The 27,117-nt window shown below is 42.7% G+C and overlaps 1 protein-coding gene and 1 pseudogene across 3 annotated transcripts in view; one reads left to right on the top strand and one right to left on the bottom strand.

The window, feature by feature from the left end:
* Positions 1 to 1,798: 1,798 nt before the first annotated feature.
* The window catches only part of wdr83os (WD repeat domain 83 opposite strand), a 57,780-nt gene continuing 32,461 nt past the window's right edge, over positions 1,799 to 27,117 (bottom strand). For 2 of the 3 annotated variants that reach the window (XM_068320935.1, XM_068320933.1), the window contains one exon: positions 1,799 to 2,851. In XM_068320935.1, coding sequence (XP_068177036.1) covers positions 2,604 to 2,851 — 248 coding nt within the window. In that variant the 3' untranslated portion in view covers positions 1,799 to 2,603. Of the gene's footprint in view, positions 2,852 to 3,009; positions 4,734 to 27,117 lie in introns of those variants that run through there. The other variant, XM_068320934.1, reaches the window with a different exon arrangement.
* LOC137599794 (ubiquitin-conjugating enzyme E2 D4 pseudogene) lies at positions 4,757 to 5,338 on the top strand (annotated as a pseudogene).

Genomic DNA, 27,117 nt, shown 5'->3' with positions numbered 1-27,117 from the left:
AGTTCTCTGATGACTCTGCAATTGTCGGGCTCATCACTGATGGGGACGACAGAGAGTACAGAGAACTGACCCAGGACTTTGTGGACTGGTGTCAGTGGAACCGCCTCCAGATCAACGCGGGTAAAACCAAGGAACTGGTGGTGGATTTCCGCAGGCGAGGACTCTGCCCAGTTACACCGGTGAAGATCCAGGGTACGGACATCGAGGTGGTGTCCTCGTACAAGTACCTAGGTGTTCACCTCAACAATAAACTGGACTGGAGTACTGGACTCACTTTATGTATAAGAAGGGTCAGAGCAGACTCTATCTGCTCAGGAGGCTGAGATCTTTTGGAGTGCTGGGGGCACTCCTGAAGACCTTCTATGACACTGTGATAGCCTCAGCTATTTTTCATGGGGTGGTCTGAATATGTATATTTCATATGTTACATATGTTAGTATGTATGTGTATTATTTAAGTATTTACCACCCCCCCCCGCTGCCACGATCGCACACATTTCCCAACTGAGGGACACAATAAAGGATTATCTTGTCTTAAAATTTGTAATCAGTATGTTTTTACCGTTACTGCCACTGAGGCTGTTCGGGCCTGACACAGAGTCACATAAACAAGGAGACAAGCTCTCTACAGGGATAGGATTGGCAACATTGGGATTGAAAAGACCTCAAGAAAAACTGATCAAATTCAGTTGCTATGGGGTGAGTCGCCTTCTCCAGCTTCCCAGCAGTCTTTCGACGATCCTCACTGAGGTCAGACTGAGCATCTTTTAAAACGGGTCGACAAAAGTCCACCATATTCCTAAGGGTGGAGGTTTTAGCCGTGATGAACTTGTTTTCTGTTGCTGCTCCTGCAATGTCTTTCACGTTAAAAAGTCCTCCTTTTGATGACATGTTCTTTTAAAATCCAATAAAGCAAGATAAAATCCTTTGGTCTTTTCTTTAGTAAAAAACCCCAGATTTTAAAAACACTGATAAAAAACTGGAAGGTCCTTCAGTTTGTCGCTCCTCAGGTCCATTAAAAACAAGGTACGGTTGAGTCCCAGACTCCAGCACCGGGCAAAGACTGCGTGCGTCATGGGCCGCCACACCAGGTCCTCAGGGCTAGTCAGTAACCGTTGGATGAACTGCAGGCAGAACGCAGCACCCCTGCTGGCCAAAGGAGTGAGCCCCTGCCCTCCTTCCTCTCTGGGCAGAAAGAGGACGCTCTGTGGGACACAGTGACGGCAGTCCAAGAAAAAGTCCATCAGTGCTGCCTGGATTTTTGCTAGCAATGTTGGTGGCGGATCAATGCAAGAAAGCCGGTGCCACAACATTGATGTGACTAGGTTGTTAATAATAAAAACTTAACCTCTAAAAGACAGTTTTGTTAAAATCCACTTCTAGCTATTGAGCCTCCCCTCCACTTTTTCTAAAACATTTTCCCAGTTTTTTTGTAAAATGTTTTGGTCTCCCAAGGTATTTAAACCCATTTTTTTCAAATGAAGCCTGTCCGGGAGCCTGATCTCCTTCTGCTCACCTCCCACCATTAGAACCTCGCTCACGCGAGAGAGAGAGAACAAGAGAGAGAGAGAGACAGAGAGAGAGAGAGAGAGAGAGAGAGAGAGAGAGAGATTTTATTTTTGCAAAAACACTTTAATCACATTCAAACATTTTGCAATTTTACATTAGATGAAAGCACTAAAGTGCTTCAGATGATTTTTTGCAAAAAAAACTTCAATCACATTTAGAACATTTAGAACATTTTACAATTTTTCATTTGATTAAACTTCAAAATCACTAAACACTCAAAAACACTAAACACCAAATACAATATAAAAATTAGTATATTATAACAGGAAGTTTGCAAAAGTGAGGTGGTCATCAACTAAAGTGCATAGGACATTTTTGTAACACCAGATGTTCCTAAAGTTATTCAGGTCTTTTGTCAATTTATAGAAACCAAATTCTAGTTTTAAGCAACATCTGATGTTACAGCAAAAAACAGTAGCTGCTTCTTGAACAGTATTGTTTTCAATTCTCCTCTTCCTGGTCACATAAATTGCAAGTTTTGCCTCTCCAGAAATAAAATTTAAAAGCTGCCACTTTCTCTGATTCGATCTATTGTACCCAGCACCATAGATGAATTTCCCGATACTAAAATTTTCACTGAACAAATTAAAAACATTCGTTAGAAGAGTGAAGAGCACTGCAAGTCTCCCACACTCACTGAAAGCATGAAAGACTGTTTCACGAAGGGGACAGAAGGGACACTGGCTGGACACCGCAGCGGTGAAAACAGAGATAAAAGCATTGGAACCGACGGCACCATGTAAAATCCTCCACTGGAGGTCGGCTGTTTTTTTCTTGAGGGGAGGTTTGTACAGAAGTCTCCACTGTGGGTCAGGTCCATTTCCCGTCATCCTGTTGGCCCAGGTAGTAGGTGCTCTGTTACACAGGTTTTTCTTGTTGATTACTTTTATATACTGTTTGTACAGTATTTTTTTGTTGGCCGTGTGCAGGCTGATTTGTCGTTCATCTCCGAGGAGACGACCCTCCAGTTCTCCAAACAGGGGGCTGATGTGGACCTCAGGGAAAGGATCTTTGCTGTCTGGCACAGTCCCTGTACTATAGTCCAGCAGGAGGCTTCTCTCCTTCCCGGAGAGTCTTTGTCTCCACAGTTGTAGCACCCTCTGAGCAGCCCTGGTGGACTGGATATTCAGCATGGAGCTCACAGCCTGGGCATCCGCCAACGCAGGCCCGGCGTTGTCCACCAGCTGCTGGAGAGTCATCGTCCTGGTTCTGCAAAGCGCTGCAGACAGACCAGGTGTGGCTCCACTGCAGACATCCAGCCTGGCTCCATGTACTAGTGGGTCCTTCAGTAACCAGAACAGAGAGTCAGAGCTTTTTCCTGGGCTGCTTTTAAATAGGGCCCATGACTTAAAAACACCATGATAAAACAGAGGCAAACCGTTAACTTTAGAAACTTGGAGTCCATTAAAAACAGTGCAGCATCCAGGTCCAAGTTACTCACACGTTTGAATATGCAGCTGGCCAACTCTCTCCACGTCAGATCCGCTGGTCCGGTCAGAAACCGCTGGATGAACTGTAATCTGAATGTGGCTGTTCTGCTAGCCAGGTGGATGAGGCCCTGTCCCCCCTCCTCTCTTGATAAAAACAACACTCCTTGAGGCACCCATGCAGCCCATCCCAGAAAAAATTAACAAGTTTGGTCTGGATTTGTGCTAGAAACCCTGATGGAGGGTCCATACAGGCCAAGCGGTGCCACAGCTGTGAGGCCACCAGGTTGTTTATGACTAAAACTTTTTTTTTTTTTTTTTTAATTTTATATACTGGTTTGATCCCCGAAGAGAAATTAAGTTTTGAGGAAGAACCGGGAAGTTGCCATGCCACTCACCAACAGCAAGGGCTTCACTTTTGTTCCAGTTTACTTTTGCAGCAGTTAAAACATTAAATGAGTTTGTCAAACCCACCAAAACATCAATATCCCTTTGGTTTTTGATAAGAACAACAACATCATCAGCATAGGCAGATAAAAGAATGCGCTCTCTAACACCAGGTAAAATCAAACCGTCCCTTGTCAGCGTCGTGAAATCAAAACCACCACCCGCCATGACTGCGTCTGAGTGGCCGCCAACTGGCACACGCCTGGTCGGCTAAAAAGACACAAAACCTCATGCGAGAGAGAGAGAGAGAGAGAGAGAGAGAGAGAGAGAAAGATTTACAAGATATTTACGTTAACAAACATCTAACCGTTAACAACATCAAAGAGAGAGTCACTCAGACATGAACAAACACTTCTAAAACAACCTGTCATTTGAAATGTGGGCAAAATATACCTGAGTTAAACCAAACAGTGACTGAACATGAGTTCCTCATTTAACGCAGAACATAAAACACCTTTACACACCATATGTTCGTAAAGTGTCTAAATCAGTCATAGCTCTGAAAATCAAATGAAATACACCCAGCGGTCTGTGACATTGGTTAAAAGTTTATCATCAATTACACATGCTGTCATTGCCCTTATAGCTCATATAAGTAACCCTCTATGGTTGTTGTCTTCTCTTCAACGCTGTTAAGAAAACCTAGTTGTTCATGGTCATTATCTTGCCTCTCTGTTCCCTTTAGTGTTCTTATCTATTTTGTTTTATCTATTTTTTTCTGTATCTGTACTGAATAATAACACCCAGTTTCGTTGTTGCATTTGACAATGACAGTTAAAATGATTCTTGATTCTTAAAATCCATCAAAATGAATAAATACAGTGAGTTTTCATTACCGTCTTTCTGCTTTAAATATCAGGTCAAAATTAAGATTTACAAGATATTTACGTTAACAAACATCTAACCGTTAACAACATCAAAGAGAGAGTCACTCAGACATGAACAAACACTTCTAAAACAACCTGTCATTTGAAATGTGGGCAAAATATACCTGAGTTAAACCAAACAGTGACTGAACATGAGTTCCTCATTTAACGCAGAACATAAAACACCTTTACACACCATATGTTCGTAAAGTGTCTAAATCAGTCATAGCTCTGAAAATCAAATGAAATACACCCAGCGGTCTGTGACATTGGTTAAAAGTTTATCATCAATTATCTCGGCTGCTTTGAACTTGAAAACAAAAGCCCCCAAAACTCTTTTATGTTAGATTTTATATTTCATGATCAGAAGTGAGATTAAAGAGAACTCGGTCAAAGAAGTCAAATCTTATATGTGAAGTGGGGATATTTAGCTGACAGCCTACCTAGACTTAGCCATTGATGCAATGGCGTTGAAAAGAATTCAAAAAGAATTGTCAGAACTGCAGCGGGACCCACCTGCTCAGTGCTCTGCTGGACCAGTTGGAGATGATTTGTTTCATTGGCAGGCAACAATAATGGGTCCAAGTGACAGTCCATATCAAAGCGGAGTGTTTTTCCTCACCATTCACTTCCCGACAGATTACCCCTTCAAACCACCCAAAGTTGCATTCACCACAAAAATTTACCACCCTAATATCAACAGCAATGGAAGTATATGTCTGGATATATTGAGATCACAATGGTCACCTGCACTTACAGTGTCTAAAGTATTATTGTCTATCTGCTCTCTTCTTTGTGATCCTAATCCGGATGACCCACTAGTACCAGAGATCGCCCACATATACAAGGCTGACAGAGAAAGGTACAACAAACAAGCAAGAAATTGGACACAGAAGTACGCAATGTGAGAACAGAAGGGAGATAAAAATACAAATGAGAACAAAAAAATCCGCTATTTCAATCAATCAATCATACAGCAAGTGCTGATTGATATCAGCAGAAATTTCAAAGCACTTTAAAAGACTGAGAATCCCGACAGGACCCAACAGGACCCCCCCAGAGCAAGCTTAAGCAACATAAGCAAACTTGAGGCAAATGAGCAACAGAGGAAAAAAAAACAAAAAAACAGCCCATCTTTTGGAAGAAGATGCAGGGCAATGAGGTACAGTGCACCTGGCTTTTCATGTGCTGAGCTGCTAGTGGTATCCTTCATGACTTGTATGGATCTGCTGAGCCTTACCATATAGAATATCGGAAACGCTTCACAGTCCATACACCACACTTAGACTTTTAACTGTTACTTGTGCTCTTGTGATTTTTCATCATCATTACTGTTATTCACCAATCTGAAGGTCCATCATTCATATTGTTCATACGCTATGCTTTTCAGAAGCGACATGTTTGATTTATCTCAGAGGTACTGTCTCTGTCGCGCTGGATATTTTGTTCTACTGTATTTCCATGTATTTAGTGGCCTTTATGTGTTATTGTTTTAGATAAACATGCAATTGAGGCAGAATGTTCCTTGTCCAACACAGAATGGTACAGTGGCACTACCAGCAGTTCATCTGTTGGCACATACATTATTGTCTAATCCAAAACAATGTGAAAGATGTAAAGAATCATTAGTCTATCACCCGCCTCCTTCTCCACTTCTTTTTGTTTTTACAACAGTAGCAGTATTTTGTGGTCATGATGACACTGGAGAGCTGTTGTTAGGAGCCGTTGGGCCCTCGCCTCATGTCTGTGGGGCTTCATAGGGTGACTGACCGTTTTTCTCACACATGCTGTCATTGCCCTTATAGCTCATATAAGTAACCCTCTATGGTTGTTGTCTTCTCTTCAACGCTGTTAAGAAAACCTAGTTGTTCATGGTCATTATCTTGCCTCTCTGTTCCCTTTAGTGTTCTTATCTATTTTGTTTTATCTATTTTTTTCTGTATCTGTACTGAATAATAACACCCAGTTTCGTTGTTGCATTTGACAATGACAGTTAAAATGATTCTTGATTCTTAAAATCCATCAAAATGAATAAATACAGTGAGTTTTCATTACCGTCTTTCTGCTTTAAATATCAGGTCAAAATTAATTTATGTTCAGAGTTGTGACCAGATCTGCAATGGTTTGTTTTTGGATTAATAATTCACAGTGAAAGTTTTCCTGGTTGGTTGAAAAGAATGAAAGAAAGAAAACAGCATAAAAATAATTAATGACTGGAAGAGAAAGAATGCTTTTACATATAATGCAAAGGATGGCTTATAGAATGTAAGACTATAGTGATCTCTCTTGTAATAAAAAATTATCATGGAAAATTCTCTTGACCTGTGACAAAACGGTAAAGTGGTACAAGTTAATCTCCAGCTACATCTACAGCTTGTCCAGTTACAGTATGTGGACAGGCATCTAACCCTGTCTTCTGTATCCTCTTCTCTCACTAACTACATTCATGTCCTCTTTCACTACATCCATAAACCTCCTCTTTGGTCTTCCTCTCCTGGAGGTTCAAAACTCAGCATCCTTCTAGCAGTATATTAACTATCTGCACTGGACATGTCCAAACCATCTCAGTCTGGACTCTCTGACTTTATCTCCAAAACCTCGAACATGTGCTGTAACTGATATACTCATTCCTGATCCTATCCATTCTGGTCCCAAAGAGAACCTCAGCATCTTCATCTCTGTTGCCTCCGGCTCTGCCTCCTGTCTTTTTCTCAGTGACACTGTCTCTAGACCAAACAACATCGCTGGTCTCACTAGTTTTGTACACCTTTCCTTTCATTTTAGCTGAAACTCTTCTATCACACATCACACCTGACACTTTTCTCCACCCGTTCCATCCTGCCTGTGAACGCTTCTTCACCTCTTTTTCACACTATCCATTGCTCTGGACTGTTGACCCTAAGTACTTAAAATCCCCCACCTTCTTCATCTCTTCTCCCTGTAACCTCACTCTTCCACTTGGGTCCCTCTCATTCACACATGTGTACTCTGTCTTACTCTGGCTAACCTTCATTCCTCTCCTTTCCAGGACAAACCTCCACTTCTCTAGCTTGTCCTCCACCTGTTCCCTGCTCTAACTACAGATCACAATGGCATCTGCAAACATAGTTCATGGAGACTCCTGTCTAACCTCGCCTGTCAGCCCGATGCAGTCCCACCTCCACCTTGAACTCCTCTCTCACACCTACAGCACACCTCACCACTGTCTCATACATGTCCTGCACCGCTCTAACATACTTCTCTGCCTCTCCAGACTTCCTCATACAATACAACAGTTCCTCTCTGGGCACCCTGTCGTAAGCTTTCTCCAGATCTACAGAAACAAAATGCATCCCTGGCCTTCTCTGTACTTCTCTATCAACATCCTCAAAGCAAATACTGCATCTTTAGTACTCTTTTTTGGCATGAAACCATACTGCTGCTCACAAATGTTCACTTCTGTCCTAGTCTAGCTTCCACTACTCTTTCCCATAACTTCATTGTATGGCTCATCAGCTTTATTCCTCTGTAGTTCCCACAACTCTGCACATCTCCCTTGTTCTTAAAAATGGGCACCAGCACACTTCTCCTCCATTCCTCCGGCATCTTCTCACTATTTAAGATCCTTGTAAGATAAGCTAAAATTTAAATGAAGTATATGTGTGTTTCTAAAGTGTCATAATCTACATTTAGAAGTGCTGCACCCGAATGTACTAACAAACACATCCTGTTCCAGTTAATCACCTACTGCAGACAGCTACAACCTTGATGACGATTAGAATGTTCCAACATAGATAACCACAAGTTAACTCCCAACATGTAGAAAAACGTCTTATTGTTCTCGACCTTGTGTGTGATCTAAACTGTTACGACGCCTGCGCGCGTCTTTATCTAACCCTGCTCTATCCATTTTTTAATAAAAGAAAGCAGCCGGGTGGGAAAGAGTCAGAGTCTACTTTGAATTGCACCAAGTCAAGTGCATCTCTTCTGTGTCTCTCCCTGCTGCAGCTGGTAAAACGTTAAAACCTCTCTGGGTGCCTTTGTCTGATGACCCTGGTCTAGCTTAGAACAGTTTTTGAGTGAATGTTCGAGATTTAGACCCAACAATCCTGTTGAACAACCCAGTCAGAAACTATACTGCCACCTCTCCTAGACACTTCCATACCTACACAGATATATCATCAGGACCGAGTGCCTTTCCACTTTTCATCCTCTTCAATGCCCGCTTCACTTCATCCTGACTAGTTTTTGCCACTTCCTGTTCCACAACAGCCACCTCTTCTAGTCTTTGTTCTCTCTCATTTTCCTCGTTAATCAACTCTTCAAAGTACTCTTTCCTTCTTCCCATCACACTATTGGCATCCCTTACATCCGCATCCTTAATCAGCCTAACCTGCTGCACGTCCGTCCCATCTCTGTCTCTGTCTTGCCAACCTGTATAGATCAGTGTCCCCCTCCTTACTGTCCAACCTAGCATACAAGTCATCATAAGCCCCTCGTTTTGCATTTGCTACCTCTACCTTCGCCTTACGCTGCATCTCCCTGTACTCCTGTCTACTTTCCTCAGTCGTCGCAGTGTCCCACTTCTTAGCTAACGTCTTTCTTTGTATACACTCCTGTACCTCCTCATTCCACCACCAAGTCTCCTTATCTACTTTCCTTCCAATGACACAACAAGTACTCTTTTACCTGTCTCCATGATCACATTAGCTGTAGTTGTCCAGTCATTTGGAAGCACCTTCTGACCACCCAGAGCCTGTCTTAACTCCATCCTAAAAGTCATGCAACACTCTTCCTTTTTCAGCTTCCACCATTTTGTCCTATGCTCTGTCTTTGTTCTCTTCATCTTCCTCACCACCAGAGTCATCCTACACACCACCATCTCATGCTGTTTGGCTACACTCTCGCCTTCCACCACTTTACAGTCACTGATCTCCTTCAGATTACACCGTCTACACAAGATGTAGTCTACCTGTGTGCTCCTACCTCCATTTTTATAGGTCACCCTACGTTCCTGCCTTTTCCGGAAGAAAGTATTCACTATAGCCGTTTCCATCCTTTTTGCAAACTCAACCACCATCTGTCCTTCTGCATTCCTCTCCTGGATACCAAACCTGTCCATTGAAGTTTGCACCAATGACAACTCTCATACTTCTAGGTACGCTCTGCATCACTTCATAATGCAATTTCCTCCGGGATTAATAAAGTATCTATCTATCTATCTATCTATCTATCTATCAAAGTCCAACCAGAATTTTTCCTTCTCCTCCAGCTCACATCCTGCCTGTGGAGCATACCCACGTTGAACATCACACCTCTGATTTCTAGTTTCAGATTGATCACTCTATCTGACACTCTTTTTACCTCCACGACATTCCTAACAAACTTCTCCTTGAAGATAACTCCTACTCCATTTCTTTTCCTATCTACAGCATGATAGAACAACTTGAACCCTGCTCCTAAACTTTTAGCCTTGCTACCTTTCCACCTGGTCTCCTGTACACATAGTATGTCTACCTTCCTTCTCTGCATCATGTCCACCAACTTTACCTTTTCTTGTCATAGTTCCAACATTCCCTATTCTCATTCCTATACTCTTGGTGTTCCTCTTTTCTCTCTTCCTACGAACACACTTTCCTCCTCTCCTTTTTCGACCAACGGTAGTCCAATTTCCACTGGCAACCTGTAGGTAAACAGCACCGATGGTGGTCGTTGTTAACCCTGGCCTCGCCCGATCCGGTATGGAAGGCATAGATTTGATTTGCACGTTTGATTTGGCAAAAGTTTTACACTGGATGACCTTCCTGACACAACCCTCCTTATTTATCCTTGCTTGGGACCAGCACAATAAGACACTGGCTTGTGCCCTCTTGTGGCTACTAACAATCCGTGATGAGGTGAAGCCTCTTGATGCACGAATGTGCGAGGGATTACTGTATCTTCTATCTATGGGCTTTCTGTTATCATAGGAGTCTAACAGTCTAACATTTTTTCCACGTCTGTTTGCTTATGTCTAGTTCTAGTGTTTCTCATCAGGTTGCCCTGGTTCCCTAACACTTGAACTTGTTGATCCGGGTGAGGTCCAATCCCTTATGACTTCATCTATCCATCATTCATCAAGAAAAGTGATGGAGCAGGTTGTTCATGTGGAGCAGACTTCCTGTGTACCAGGCAGGCTAACATTTAATTCTTAATGTTTTGGATTTCTCAAGTTCATGGGGCACAGGACTTGGTCTTATTTCCATAGACCAAAGTCAACCGGACGAAGAGAGGGGCTCTTATGGTGGGAGGTGGGATGGAGGTGATCAGACTCCCAGATAGACTCCAATGGAAAAGAAATGGGTAGGCGTGCAGAGTGGCGGGCAGCTCCTTCATGGTGTGCCACAAATGAGCACTTTAAGAAAGAGGGGCAGCACCTTGCTAAAGGGCACCTCGGCAGTGCTCCGGAGGTGAGCTGACATCTCCCACTGTCAGCTCACACTCCGGGTGTTTTTGGGTGGGAGCAGGAATCGAACCGCTGATCTTGAATCATAGGATGCCCCGTTCTACCACGCGCTCTGCGGACCCACCTGCCTCTCGTCAGATTTGTCTATCCTGGGATCTGTACCTCAAAACCCTGCCTGTGCTAATTAAACCTCTTGAGACCCTAGACCCATCTGCTTCCCTGTCGTGCTTTTGGGTTTCCACTGCGAGCTGTGTTCGAGCTCTGAAACACTTGGTGCCAGTTATATTTGAATTCGATTGAAATGCACAAGCCTGTAATTTCAATTCCAAGATGAAGATAGTCTCAAACCGGAAAGCCCTGATGTGAATCTCAAAAGTTGAAAAGGATGGGATATTGCTGTATATTTGTTTGAACACAAGCAGTTGGCTTGGAATATCCATTGCGTATGCATCGGTCCAAAATCAAATTTGGACAATATTAGAAATAGAAAAAGCCAATCTCTTCTGTCCCCTCCCATTTTCAGCATCCAGTGTTATCACACCACTCGTTGCTGTGATGTGGTGGATCTTGGAATTAAATGCGGGAGGATATTCATATTATCAGAGGTAAGGGGCAAACCATTGCCAGGTGTTTTGCCAGTCCAGATTTCTAAAATGGATGATTAAATCCTATTTTGAGGAGACATAACTCTTATTTATTGCCAATTTCTTGCAGGGCCACTTAAAGACCGTTTTTATCAGATACCTGAGGAGCGTTTTGGATACTACATCAATTGTCCCATTCCAAACGGAAACCATAGCTGGACAGACTGCGTGTGTATAAAACTCAAAAATCTAATAAATAAATAGGGCGGCATGGTGGCGCAGTGGGTAGTGCTGTCGCCTCACAACATGGTGAGTCCCGCTCTGTGCAGAGTTCGCATGCTCTCCCTGTGTCTGCCTGGGTTCTCTCCGGGTTCTCTGGCTTCCTCCCACTTCCAAAAGCATGCGCTTCAGGGTGATTGGCCGGTCCCAATTGCCCACAGGAGTGAGTGTGTGTGTGTGCATGGTTGTCCGTCTTTCTGTGTGGCTCCGCGGAGCACTGGCATCGTGCCCGGAGTGTCCTCCGCCTCATTGCCCTATGCCAGCTGAGTTAGGATCCAGCTCCCCGTGACCCGCTACAGCGCAGGAAGTGGCAGAAGATGAATGAATAATAAATAAATCTAATAAATAAATAACTTTTTTTTAACTCCAAATGCTTACACACACACACACACACACACACACACACACACACACACACACACACACACACACACACAAACACACACACACACTGGCAGTATGGAAAATGATCATTTGGCCACCACGAAAATGAAAATACAGTTAACATGTACAGTGAGGGGAGGGTGGTTGGGGCTGGGGTATAGACAATGATTGTGCTTTTGTAACATTGAGGTATAGCATGTGATTAGGCTTGGGTCATATCATAGGTTTTTATTTAAAAACAACATTTTTTGTCTGGGACATGTGGAAATTCACGCGTTCCTCCTGGAGGACAACCTCCATCACAGAGTTCCCCCACCAGCAAGTGGGTCTGACCCAGAACTGGCTTTGGCGTCTTTGGCGAAGTACGTGAATGAATGAATGAATGAATGAATAAATAAATAAATAAATAAACTTAATGACTCATAAAGAAACAAACAAATATCCAACTGTCAAGCATGTTTATCAACGCGTCTTCAAATTGGAGCTGTTATACGTCAGAAAATACCTGGTTTTTAACTCTGTCAATTCTGTGTGTACATGCAGACACAGGTCACCTGATGTCACAGTGGTTTTTGTCACAGGGAGACATCCCCCAGATAGAAAAGGTTTCGGCAACAGCATACACACGACAAAGCATACCCAGCGTTCTCAAAAAACTTCACTTTGGTCAGTGATTTCGTCCCAGATATCTGCGTTGTCATGTGGACAAAAGGTGTAACTGCAACAAAAAGCCTCGCTGTCCGATGGCTTACGCCATATTGTTCAAGTGATTCCTTCTGGCCGATGCGCAATGATTGGTTGGACTCTTGATTGACAGGTAGTGGGTGGAGTTAAGGACCGTGACAGCGTGAGGTTTTCAAGTGAGCTTATTCAAATATATAGGTGGGGGGATGTTTTTGGTGACAGGAGGAAACCGGAGAACATGGAAAGAAACTAAGTAGAGCATTTGAACTCTGGAGATGGAAATCTAGGTGGATTTGAACCCATAAAACATTCTTGTTGAGATACAACAGTGCTGCTCATTGCACAGATAATAAAAATGGGGAATCAAAAATACAGATGATGAAGTGGAGAGCAAGGAGGAATATACAGTATATATATATATATATATATATATATATATATATATATATATATATATATATAAAAATAATGTCCCTCTCACCCTTTCAGGGTGGTATCTATGTGTCATCCTCAAGCTCGGGTCCTCTACCAGAGGCCTGGGAGTCTGAGGGTTCTGCGCAGTATCTTAGCTGTTCCTAGGACTGCGCTCTTCTGGACTGAGGCTTCAGATGTTGTTCCAGGAATCTGCTGGAGCCACTCTTCCAGTTTGGGGGTCACTGCCCCAAGTGCTCCTACTACCACGGGGACCACATTAACCTTCCACATCTGTTCCAGCTGTTCTTTCAACCTGTTCTCTTCGTGTTCCTTCTTCCTGATGTTGGCATCAGCTGGAATCGCCACATCACATCTATATATATATATATATATATATATATATATATATATATATATATATATATATACACACACACACACACACACACACACACACACACACACACACACACACACATATATATATATGATCCATACATACTGGCTAAAGACAGCACTCCACGAGCGTCTCGCAGCACAGATGAACCAGCTGCTAAGGGATGGGACGCACCCAGAATGGTTGACTGAAGGCAGGACAGTCCTGATCATGAAAGACCCACAGAAGGAATCTACCCCATCCAACTACCGGCCAATAACCTGTCTCAGTACAACATGGAAGCTCCTGTCAGGCATCATGGCCGCTAAGATGAGTAGGCACATGGATCAATACATGAGTGGGACACAGAAAGGAGTTGGTAGTAACACCAGGGGAGCCAAGCACCAGCTACTGGTGGACAGAGCAGTACACAGAGACTGTAAGAATAGGCAGAGCAACTTGTGCACCGCCTGGATTGACTACCAGAAAGCCTACGACTCAATGCCACACACGTGGATACTGGAATGTCTGGAACTGTATAAGATCAACAGGACACTAAGAGCCTTCATCAAGAACTCAATGGGGAAGTGGAAGACAACCCTGGAGACTAACTCCAAGCCAATTGCCCAAGTTAACATCAAGTGCGGCATATACCAAGGGGATGCACTATCACCACTGCTGTTCTGCATAGGCCTGAACCCCCTCAGTCACATCATCACAAAGAGTGGCTACGGATACCAATTCCGAAGCGGGACAACAATCAGCCATCTCCTCTACATGGATGACATCAAGCTGTATGCCAGGAATGAGCGAGAAATTGACTCACTGATCCACACCACCAGGATCTACAGCGACGACATAGGGATGTCATTCGGATTAGACAAATGTGGCCGGATGGTATCAAGAAGAGGCAAGATGATCAGAACTGAAGGGGTCAACCTACCAGGGGGCAGGATAGAAGACATCAAGGACAGCTACAAATACCTTGGAATCCCACAGGCTAATGGCAACCATGAGGAGGCCGCAAGGAAGTCATCCACAGCCAAATACCTCCAGAGAGTAAGGCAAGTCCTGAGAAGTCAGCTGAATGGCAAGAACAAGGTCCGAGCCATCAACATGTATGCACTGCCGGTCATCAGATACCCCGCTGGGATCATAAGCTGGCCAAAGGAGGAGATAGAAGCCACAGATATCAAGACTAGAAAGCTCCTCACCATGCATGGAGGGTTTCACCCCAAGTCCAGCATCCTGAGGCTGTACACTAAGCGGAAAGAGGGAGGCCGAGGACTAGTGAGCATCAGGGCCACTGTCCAGGATGAGACATCAAAAATCCAAGAGTACATCAGGAAGATGGCCCCAACAGATGAACTGCTCAGTGAATGCCTTAGACAGCAGAAGCCTGAGGAGGAAGAGGAGGAGGAGGAGGAGACAACATGGAGGGACAAGCCCCTACACGGCATGTACCACCGTCAGATAGAGGAAGTGGCTGATATCAAGAAGACCTACCAATGGCTGAATAAAGCTGGACTGACAGACAGCACAGAGGCACTGATCATGGCAGCACAAGAACAGGCCCTAAGTACAAGGGCAATAGAGGCCAATATCTACCACAGTAGATCTGACCCAAGGTGCAGGCTATGTAAAGAAGCCCCAGAGTCAGTCCAGCATGTGGTAGCAGGGTGTAAGATGCTCGCCAGCTCAGCATACATGGAAAGGCACAACCAAGTAGCTGTGATAGTGTACAGGAACATCTGTACCCGGTATGGACTAGAAGTACCCAAATCCCAATGGGACATACCACCGAAGGTGGTTAAGAACGGCAAGGCTAAGATCCTGTGGGACTTCAGCTTCCAGACCGACAAACAGCTACTGGCTAACAAACCGGACATTGTGGTGATGGACAAAGAGCAGAAGAGAGCAGTGGTGATAGATGTGGCGATTCCAGCTGATGCCAACATCAGGAAGAAGGAACACGAAAAGATTGAGAAATATCAAGGGTTGAAAGAACAGCTGGAACAGATGTGGAAGGTTAAGGTTAATGTGGTCCCCGTGGTAGTAGGAGCACTTGGGGCAGTGACCCCCAAACTGGAAGAGTGGCTCCAGCAGATTCCTGGAACAACATCTGAAGCCTCAGTCCAGAAGAGCGCAGTCCTAGGAACAGCTAAGATACTGCGCAGAACCCTCAGACTCCCAGGCCTCTGGTAGAGGACCCGAGCTTGAGGATGACACACAGATACCACCCCACAAGGGTGAGAGGGACATTTTTTTATTTTTTATATACGATATACTGTATATATAACGTGTTGCTCCAAGGTGTACTGGCATTGTGCCCGGAGTGTCCCCCGCCTCACCCCCTAAGCCAGCTGGGATAGGCTCCAGCTCTCCCCGTCCCACGACAGCAGATGAAGTGGTAAAAGAGAATGGATGCATGGATATATATAAGGTTAAGTGTGCAGGCGTACACATGTGCTTCAGTGGCATCATTTAATGATGGTCATCAGAAATACTTGGGAGAAATGAATAACTTCATTTCAGTATCTTTGAAAAAAATTGTATTAAAGCACAACATAGATCCAGATTAGCCAGGTAAAAGTAAAGTATTCCATTTCAGTCTCATCATTTGAGAAGCCCAACCCTAAACACACCAGCGTCCAACAAGACCCTCCCTCCAACCTGAAAAATAGCATTGTCATTAGAGGGAGATAGCAGTGACTAAGGCTATTAGTTAATTGATCGGCTGACAATGTTGGCTGTTGCTGCAGCAGGACCTCTAGTCTGACACAACAAAAAATTATGCAATTTTGCACACATTTTTTATAGACTCTTACAGTCCAAATAGTTTGTTTTAAAGGGGAAAAAATGGCATTTTTGCCTTGCAGAATGAAAGAAAAATAAAATTCTGTCTGATTGTTGTGCTTTTCTTTAAAGGGACAGTAAACTCATTTTAAAGTAATACATATTTTGTTCATCATAATAAAAAAAGACAAAAAATTGCCAGATGTCTGGCATCATCCCTGGTATCAATAAACCTTAAAATCTGCACTGCAGCAGCACCGTCATGTGGGGTCGTGCGTCATCAATGACACCCATCAGTTCATCAGTCATGGCAGCCATTACAGCACAATACAATCAATGAAGCAATACATCTGATAAAATCATGATTACCTGTGAGGTGAATGGATGTTCCAACAACTGTAGAGGAACCTATCTTTCTTCAAAATACCCTCTGGAAAGATTGCAGAGAAATGGAAAGCAAGGTAAACAGGGTCAAAATGACCAAAGATCCAAGAATCTGCCATGAGCACTTCCCCCCGGATGATTTTGAAAGAGATGTGAAGGTAAGATCATTTTCGGACAACCCATTGTATTTATTCTGAATTTCCAAGGTTTAGTGGATAATTAATTTATGTCTGGAGCTACTAGAGGTATTGCATAAATGTTTTTATGACCACATCACCATGAAATTATGGCACTTACGAAAAGTAAACAATATCAAAAGTGATAGACAGGTCAATTGATTTGGATTTTTTTCCCTCGAGGCTTGTTAATAATTTACACCAATTACCTCAGGTTTTTGGTGGGGTTATCTCCTTGATTGGAATCATATAGGGGGTTGTATAGTTTGCAGTTATAATGCACTTATAACATCGTGTCATAATTATAGGGGATAATTACACCCCCCAGCTGGCTTCACAGGGAACTCCTCTTCTGTATCTGATGATGATGACATGATTTCAAATGATTTCATGGTAAATAAATGTGAAAATGTTAACTTGTTATGTTGTCGCTAGCTGTATATTTATATACCGGTAATAGCGCTGATATGGATTCACCCCGATGTCTTCGATTGCGTCACTTCCACTATGAGGGAATGCATTGTATGATATATTTTGTTTGTCCAAGGTCCCCATTGATCATAAAAAAATAATAATGCCACCAAAACATTGGTTTAATTGTGTACTTCAAATAATACGGCTGGTAAATTTTAACTTTACTGTCTATTTAAAAATGAAAGTATTTAAACCACAGAAAAAAAAGAGGGGGGTGCTGAAAATACAAACTTGCTTGCATTGACCAAAATCTGAAAGGGGTGCATTTGAATTAATGTACAGTAGATTAAGCAGCTGCCAAAGGTACCTCTAGCTGGGCTGCAACCCAAAATTCTCTACTTCTGAGCCTGTGGTTTGATTTACAGCCCATCCAACGTAAAAATATTTACGTTGATTTTTTCATAGTATTCCACTTACAGTATATTCTACATTTTACAAAATGGAAATAAATGCTGGGATATGCTGGACACAAATAGCCAACTGACTTTGAAAGACGTACATCAAAGTAATGGACACAAATTCTGTGATCAAACTTGTTTTTCTTAGGACACATGCAGACACAACACATGTCTGTACAGTTTTTCTCATGTTGGGTATTGGATAATGATATTTATTTAAGCTGTTGTCTCAGCAAGATCAAACATTCCTAGTGATTTCTATTTCTTAAAACAAAAGACATGTCGAATTTCTAAAGTTTGTATTTATCCCATCAAGAATTTTACTGATCATACAAGTTTTGGTTACAAATTATATATATCTACTCTTCTTTCATAAAACCTCAGCCTGATGGTGACAATGACAATAAAGTTTGAAGTTTGAAGTTGTAAAGCAAACGTATTACTTGATTTGATGTCTGTGGTTATAAGGAAAACTAACAGAATTTAATTTAATTTTTTCATTTAATATACTGTTTTGATCCCCGAAGGGAAATTAAGAATGCACACTCTAGCTAATGATTCAAACGCATGCATATATATATATTAGTGTGTACAGGCCCCTGTAGCACACACACATACACAAGGGGGCCTGTAGGCATGCAAGGGAGGTAGAGTGGCAGGCAGCTCCATCTTGGTGCGCCTTAAATGAGCAATTTGTAAAGGGGACGGCACCTTGCTCAAGGGCACCTCGGCAGTGCTCCAGAGGTGAGCTGACACCTCCCACCTCCCCAGAAAACAGTCTTTTTAAGTCAATCATTTGAAGTCAATGTTTGATACTCAAATAGCTTGCAAGTTATTTATGAGAGGAATTGGAATGCTTAATCTGAAATACAATGATGGATAAAATTTAAGTAAATACTAGTTTTATATGAAAACTCTCCTTACATTCACAGTATACTCAATCTTGTTGTTTTTTTATAAACATGTTTAAATCAGATTATTCACAACTTTGACCTTGAAAATAGAGAAACTGCATATAAATATTAAGTTTGGAAAATATTGACATTCAACGTTCAATTCAACGTGTTTGTGCGAGGTGTTATACGACTGAGTAATCTTCTACTGACATCTTTTGGTCAAATGTGGTACTGCCTGTGACCACTTCTGTTTCCATAGCACACCTCAGGTAGTTTTTGTAGAGAAATTGCTTCACAACGTTAAAAACAATGAGAAAAAAAACAAAACAGAATTCATGTCTTTCTCTGAATATTCACTAAAACATGAAATACATTATAATAACATTTGCAAATTTGTTTCTGTTTATACTTGAATAATCGCTTCAGCACCGACCTATAGAAATAATGGTCTTTGATGATCAGTTGTTTGTGCTCTCCATAATGACTGAATTGGAGCCAAGCCCTTATGGCTGTTTTCAGTCTTGTTAACAAAAATGATCACATTTAAACGCATTGTACCATCAGTCATCATCTCAGCCCTCAGTATTCTTCCTTCTCAGGTGGATTTTACCCCTTGAGGTGCTTCTTTCTTGCTTCACACTCCTTGTGAAGCCACAAATGAAATGTTGTCATGTCCTGCAGGATCATGTTCTTTTTCCCAGAACACTTTGCTACAGAATATTATCTCATTTATGGAATAAGTAAAATGGCGTTTTTCACTTCTGCCCTTGGTCTAGCTTCAACTACTCTTTCCTATTCCTATAACTTCATTGTATGGCTCAACAGCTTTATGCCTCTGTAGTTGCCACAACTCTGCACATCTCCCTTGTTCTTAAAAATGGTCACCAGCACACTTCTCTTCTATCTCAGATCCTGTTGAACAACCCAATCAGAAACTCTACTGCCACCTCTCCTAGACACTTCCATACCTACACAGATATATCATCAGGACCGAGTGCCATTCCACTCTTCAATGCTCTCCTCACTTCATCCTGACTGATCTTTGCTCCTTCCTGCTCCCCAGCAGCCACGTCTTCTAGTCTTTGTTCTCTCTCATTTTCCTCGTTCATCAGCTCTTCAAAGTACTCTTTCCATCTTCCTATCAGACTACTGGCACGTTAGCTAACGTCTTTCTCTGTATACACTCCTGTACCTCCTCATTCCACTAGCTCGTCCACACGGTGCCGGAACTTCTTGAAAACGCAACTTTTTTCACCCCGCGTAGAAAAATATTTGCGTCCACAGGACAGGAGAGAGGGCATCACAGAGTTCTCCCACCAGCAGGCAGAGCATCCCCGTCTGACCCAAAACTGGTGTCGGCATCTTTGCCGAGGAACGTGAATGAATGAATGAATAAATAAATAAATAAATAAACTTTATGACTCATAAAGAAAGAAACAGATGAACAAATATTCAAGTGTCTAGCATGGTTATCAACGCATCTTTGATGTGGAGCTGTTATATGTCAGAAAATAGCCGGTTTTAGCTCCGTTTTTATATGTAAACACGGGTCACATGCATGAGGTTTCAGCGGTTATCATCCCAGGGACACGCCCCCCAGATAGAAAAATATTGTCCACATGACAACGCAGAGTTTTCAAAAATAGCTGTGGTTTTCCGGTCATCTGGAAGCACCTCCTGATCACCCAGAGGCTGTCTTAACTCTTTCCTAAAAATCATGCAACACCTTTTTTGTCCTCAGCTCTGCCTCTGCCCTCTTCATCTTCCTCACCACCACAGTCATCCAACACACCATCATCCTATGTTGTTTTGCTACACTCTCGCCTACCACTACTTTGCCAAATCATGTTTGATTTGCTAAAAGTTTTAGGTCGGATGCCCTTCCTCTTTACTTATCTGGGCTTGGGACCACCAAAAGAAGACACTGGCTTGTGCCCTCTTGTGGCTACATTAAATGGATTGATTAATTAATTGTTGTTGTGACTACAGTTTTGACTGAAGTTTCAAGACAATCTTTTTATGCAATTCCTGTTTAAATGCGTTATTACTACTAAGGAAAGGGAACTCATATGGAAAACTATGGCAGCATATTATGTTTTCTCCACCAGAATGTCACCAAGGAGGGCACTTTGTGTTTTATTCACCATGGCGACACTACAATACCATAAAACTGCGCCAGTCCACTGCATCTCTTTCCCTTTTCATTGCCTTGGTTTTCGGCCCATTCTGCTGATGAGGTGAATGGAGCATTAGCCCAAAAACACTCAAACTGCCCTGGACTAGGCACTGCAATAGTGTGTGTGTGTGTGTGTGTGTGTGTGTGTGTGTGTGTGTGTGTGTGTGTGTGTGTGTGTGTGTGTGTGTGTGTGTGTGTGCGTGTGTGCGTGTGTTTATACTGAGTTTGTAAGGGGGAACAAAATCAAACACGTTTAACATATGCAGAGACCATTCATAGGTATCAACACTACACGGCAGCAGACTACACAAGGACTTCTCACACTGTTTCTTGGTTTTCTGTGTCAGAAACACCCTTGATTGGAAACAGTGGCCAGTCAGTTCATAAATTCAATCTCAAATCCAAATAGACATCACTTTAGATTTTTAAAAAATATTTTTTTTACTGAGGGAATAAATAATAAATATGCAGTATAAATAAATATACCAGACAGCTGCATCGAAAACCTAGCAATATCAATTCATTACAGTCTTTCTGTCTAAGTAACATTTAACATGATTTTTGCCATGTTCAATGTTGCATGTTTTAGAGAAACCATAATGACTTCCTGGCAACATGGCAAGCCCAACAAGCATTGTAGAGCACAGGTGTTAGATGGTTCGGATAGCTAGAAAATCCACAAAATTAGAGACTTTGAGTGAAAAAACTCTACAGAGAAAATAATTCTGACCTAAATTAACTATGTAGAGTAGAGCAGTAGAGCAGAGCAATTAATTTATTAATCGATGTTAGGCAGGCACGGTGGCGCAGTGGGAAGCGCTGTCGCCTCACAACACGGCAGGTCTGGGTTTGAGTCCCGCTCTGTGCGGACTTTCCATGCTCTCCCCGTTTCTGAGTGGGTTCTTTCCGGGTTCTCTGGCTTCCTCCCACCTCCAAAAAGCATGCGCTTTAGGTTGATTGGCAAAGTGTGTGTGCGTGGTTGTCTGTCTTTGTGTGTAGCTGTGTGCACTGGCGTTGTGCCCGGAGTGTCCTCCGCCTCACGCCCTATGCCAGCTGAGATAGGCTCCAGCTCCCCGTGACCCGCTACGGCGGATAAAGCAGCAGAAAATGAAAAAAAACACAAAAAAAACAGTAGGCTTTATTGATACCTTCAGGAGGTTCCATCAGGGAAATTAATTAGACTGAAAAATAAGGATTTTGTTGGTTTTGTTCTTGAAAAAGGTTGTAACCTACAGACAAGCACTCAAAAGAACATTAAAGAAAATAATGCGAGAAGCATTGGGTTATTGTCTGTCACTTCTATGGAGCTGTCAAAGATGTCAGTGTGGATATCCAGAATGAGAATGCAAAGTTTATTTTACCTCAAGAAAGTAGTGCATCCCTGGGATACGCTTCAACAAAAATGTGTGCATTCCAACATGACATTGATGCATCCCAAAAGTAATGACAGAATGTACGGTAGAAGCATACGCAAGGATTAAGCCTTGCCAACCCCTTAGTACAATATAAAGACTAAACAAACTGTTAATTTTTACGATTTTATGAATAATGATGTCATAACTGTTTAAGTAAAAAGAAAAAAAAGTAAAATTACAAATTATTTTTATCAAAATGTTACAGCCTGGTAGTCATTCTTTTAAAAAAAAGTTTAGGAAATAAAGAAAGATGTAATACAGTTTTTTCCCCTTTTGCTTTTCATTCAATAGTTTTCTTTGCCTTTAATTCATATATTCTCCTATGGACACTGCACCAAGCTGACAGAGCCTTTTGTAAGCTGCATTTTGTCTTGGGTGCTGACATTTAGTCATGCCTCATCCATGGAAACAATTGTGTTCATTGCAGTAGAAATGTTCAGATTTTTGCTGGTTTTTGCTTGGCTTCTTCTACATCTTCTTTCGTACTGTCCACAGTAATATCTGTCTCTTTCTTTTCATTAACTTTTGATTGTTTTGTATTCAGGAAAGCACTCATTGTCACTTTACTCCAACTTTTGCATTTTGTTTCGGAGGCATGATGATAATGTGAGACTAACTCGCCGCTCTCTCACTGCAGCATGTAAAATGAGCAGATGTTTGGTCGATGTTATTCATTCATTCATTGTCACAACAGCTTCATTTGCTTTGGTGGGTCACGGGGAGTTGGAGCCTATCCAAGCTGAGGCTGCAAAAATTCAAGGTGCGACACCAGTACAAAGCGGAGCCACACAGAGACACAGACAACCACTCACACACACGTTCATACCTACAGTCAATTTGGGACTGGCCAATTAACCTGAAACGCATATTTCTGGAGGTGGGAGGAAGCCGGAGAACCTGAGGGGAACCCACGCAGACACAGAGAGAACATGCAAACCCCGCACAGAGCGGGACCTAAACCCGGAACCACATTGCTGTGCGGCGACAGCGCTGCCCACTGCACAACTGTGCTGCCCCTGGTCGATTTTAATAAGGCTGAATCATGTAGATGAGTCTTGTGATGATAAACTCGTGCGAGACCAAAACACAATGATTTCCAGGTTTGAAATTTAAGTGGAGAAATGGATAAATTATGAATATTTTTGCTGAAAGGAAGTGCATTTTTTCCCAATATTATATCGCGGAAAAAGATAGCATAGATTTTTTTTTTTATTATTGTAAGTATTTAAAGCATGTGTCCCAGGAATGCATGTTGTCTGATGATTTTGCGTCCCTGTCAAAAAATGTGCTTCAAAGATGCAAGGACGCACGCAAATGAGAATACTGAGGATGAGCAAAGATGTACCGTGTAACTCAGTTCCATATTTTACACCAGTGGTGTCAAAATCATTGTCATCGAATTTTCACTGAAGGGCCAGATATAACTTATGTACGTAAACGTAACTCAATATAATGTAAAATAAATATAGCTACTCCTTAATGTTAAATGACTCTAAATGTATTACTTATACAAGTTATAAAAATTAGTTGCAAGATAAAATATGTTATTGCTCTGTTATAACAAATTATTTTAGTTTGTCAGGTTATGAACCCCACAAAACTCCATCAATCAAGGATCAAACTATCCAAGTGAATAAAGGAAAAAAAAAAGTTAAGACATTAACTTTGTTCAAAATGTTTTTATCAGTTAAAATGGGCTTAATTACTGCACTGTGGGAAATATAGTTTTTGTCATTGCACACTTTTGACCTATTTATTTTTAAGACACTCTGACCTTTTATGCTCTTGCGGGCCACATAAAGTGATGTGGTGGGCCACATTTGGTCCCCGGGCCTTGAGTTTGACACATGTTGACACACCATCAAGATAACTGTATCTTCTTTGATTTGTTTATCACAAATGCTAAACCATAAAACAACCTGATGAGTCAAAACTTTGAAATTTCTTTTGGAGATCATGAACACTGTCTGGATTGTTTTCAGTGTGAAGTTAAATGAATGATAGAAATATGCCACCATTTAGACAATATCTTTGCGAGAAAAGGCCTTGCTTATTTCAGCACAAATCCTTACCACATTCTGTATGCACTACAATGATAGGAGTCCATAGAAGAAGTGTTCAGGTGCTGCACTGGCCAACCTTGTCCCTCATTGAAATCGACCCGGCCCGAATTTTGGGCCAGGTCGGGCTTGGATTTGAGCTTAAGATCTTACCTCTACTTTCAGTGCGGATGATCGGAAAGGTAAAGTGACATGCAGGAGAAGATACAGCAGACGCACGGAGGGAACTGAGCAGGTATTGTAGATGGATGTTACAGCGCTTTCTCTGTTTTGCCATCAATGATGGTTTCCAAAGCGGATCGCTGAAATGGTCCCATGTAAATCATGGCATTAATTTTTTGTTACTGTAATTCAACCAATTCTTGAATAAAACATTGAATAGAAATATTTATATAACATGGGGTAAAGATTTTTTTTTTACGCAAGGTATTTTTATTAATTTTCCGAGTTATGAGAAGAGAGTTTGTACAATAATGTAAATCAGAGACAGAAAATTCCCACACACCCAACTGCCCCTTCCCTTCACATAACATGCTCACAAATTCATTATAATAACACAAGAGAGAGGTGAGCCTATCACGCAAATATACAGACATACATACAACAAGAGCAAAAACTAAACAAACAAAAAACAAACAAAACAAAAACACAACAACAAAAGCGAAAAATAAAAGCCAAAAGATAAATATAAGCAGAAAGTAACATTGGTGGATTGTTACAAAACAGCCATAGGATGGTATATGGCAAAATCTGGAAAACAGTGGCCCTTAGTTGATGAGTTAACATTGCATAAGGGTTTATATTGCATTGAGGGTTTATAAATCCGTAAAATATTGTATAAAAGACCACTGCTTAAAAAATCTACTTGTGTCCCCACGTAGAGTAAATTTGATTTTTTCTAATTTAAAAAAACATGTCTTTCAAAATTGCATCAAAATCAAACGAACACATGATGAAGAGTTACGTATTCTGTTGATAGCTCACTCCCAGAAGTCTTCCTTGAATTCCACACCCAACTCCTGCTCCCAGGCGATAGCAATATTTGGAGCACTGCTCTGGATTGAATGATAGAAGATCCCGATAAATATGGGAGACTTCTGGTTGGGTCGGAAATCAAGATGTCCTCCCATCGCTGCTTAGAGGGTTGGGTGGGGAAGCTATGAAACATTTTGAAGGCATAGTTCCTACTTAGTAAATATCTGAATAAGTGTGTCTTAGGTAATTTATATCAAGCAGATAGTTCTGTAAAACTACCAAAGACTCCACCTATGTCCATCCATCCATCCATCTTCCACCGCTTATCCGGAATCGGGTCGCAGGGGCAGCAGCTTCAACAGGGAGCCCCAAACTTCCCTTTCCCGGGCCACATCCACCAGCTCTGACTGGGGGATCCCAAGGCGTTCCCAGGCCAGTGTTGAGATATAATCCCTCCACCTGGTCCTGGGTCTGCCCCGAGGTCTCCTCCCAGCTGGACGTGCCAGAAACACCTCTCTAGGGAGGCGTCCCAGAGGCATCCGCACCAGATGCCCAAACCACCTCAACTGACTCCTTTCCACGCGAAGGAGCAGCAGCTCTACTCTGAGCCCCTCGCGAACAGCAGTGTTTCTCACCTTATCTCTAAGGGAGACACCAGCTATCCGCCTGAGAAAGCCCATTTCAGCCGCTTGTATCCGCGATCTCGTTCTTTCGGTCATGACCCATCGCTCATGACCATAGGTGAGGGTAGGAACGAAGATTGAACGGTAGATGGAGAGCTTTGCCTCTCGGCTTAGCTCCCTCTTTGTGACAACAGTGCGGTAAAGCGACTGCAGTACCGCTCCTGCTGCCCCAATTCTCCGTCCAATCTCACGCTCCATTGTTCCCTCACTCGTGAACAGAACCCCAAGATACTTAAACTCCTTCACTTGTGGAAGGACCTCATTCCCCACTTGGAGAAGGCATTCCACCGGTTTCCTGCTGAGGACCATGGCCTCAGATTTGGAGGTGCTAATCCTCATCCCCGCCGCTTCACACTCGGCTGCAAACCGGACCAGTGAGCGCTGCAGGTCACAGGCTGATGACGCAAACAGGACCACATCGTCTGCAAAAAGCAGTGATGCAATCCTCAGGCCACCAAACTGTAAAGCCTCCTCACCACGACTACGCCTCGATATCCTGTCCATGAAAATCACAAACAGAATTGGTGATAAAGCGCAGCCCTGGCGAAGGCCAACAGCTACTCGGAACAAGTCCGACTTACTGCCGAGAACCCGAACGCAGCTCTCATTTTGGGCGTACAGGGATTGGATGGCCCTGAGGAGAGGCCCCCTCACCCCATACTCCCGCAGTACTTCCCACAGTATATCCCTGGGGACACGATCATATGCCTTCTCCAAGTCCACAAAACACATGTAGACTGGATGGGCATACTCCCAAGCCCCCTCTAGGATCCCCGTGAGAGTAAAAAGCTGGTCCGTTGTTCCACGACCAGGACGGAACCCACATTGTTCCTCCTCAATCTGAGGCTCGACAATCGGCCGGACCCTCCTTTCCAGCACCTTGGAGTAAACTTTCCCAGGGAGGCTGAGGAGTGTGATGCCCCTGTAATTGGCACACATCCTCTGGTCCCCCTTTTTAAAAAGAGGAACCACCACCCCAGTCTGCCACTCTTTCGGCACTGTCCCAGACTTCCATGCAATGTTAAAGAGGCGTGTCATCCACGACAGCCCCTCAACACCCAGAGCCTTCAGCATTTCTGGGCGAATCTCATCAACACCCGGGGCTTTGCCACCGTGCAGTTGTTTAACTACCTCGGTGACTTCGCCCCGAGAGATTGACTCTGATCCCCCATCATCCTCCAGCTCTGCCTCTGCAACAGAGGACGGGTCAGTTGGGGTAGTTGGATTCAGG

This window comes from Antennarius striatus, chromosome 8 (assembly GCF_040054535.1).
Source record: "Antennarius striatus isolate MH-2024 chromosome 8, ASM4005453v1, whole genome shotgun sequence".
Lineage (NCBI taxonomy): Eukaryota > Metazoa > Chordata > Actinopteri > Lophiiformes > Antennariidae > Antennarius > Antennarius striatus.
This window is presented reverse-complemented; position numbering and strand designations above follow the sequence as displayed.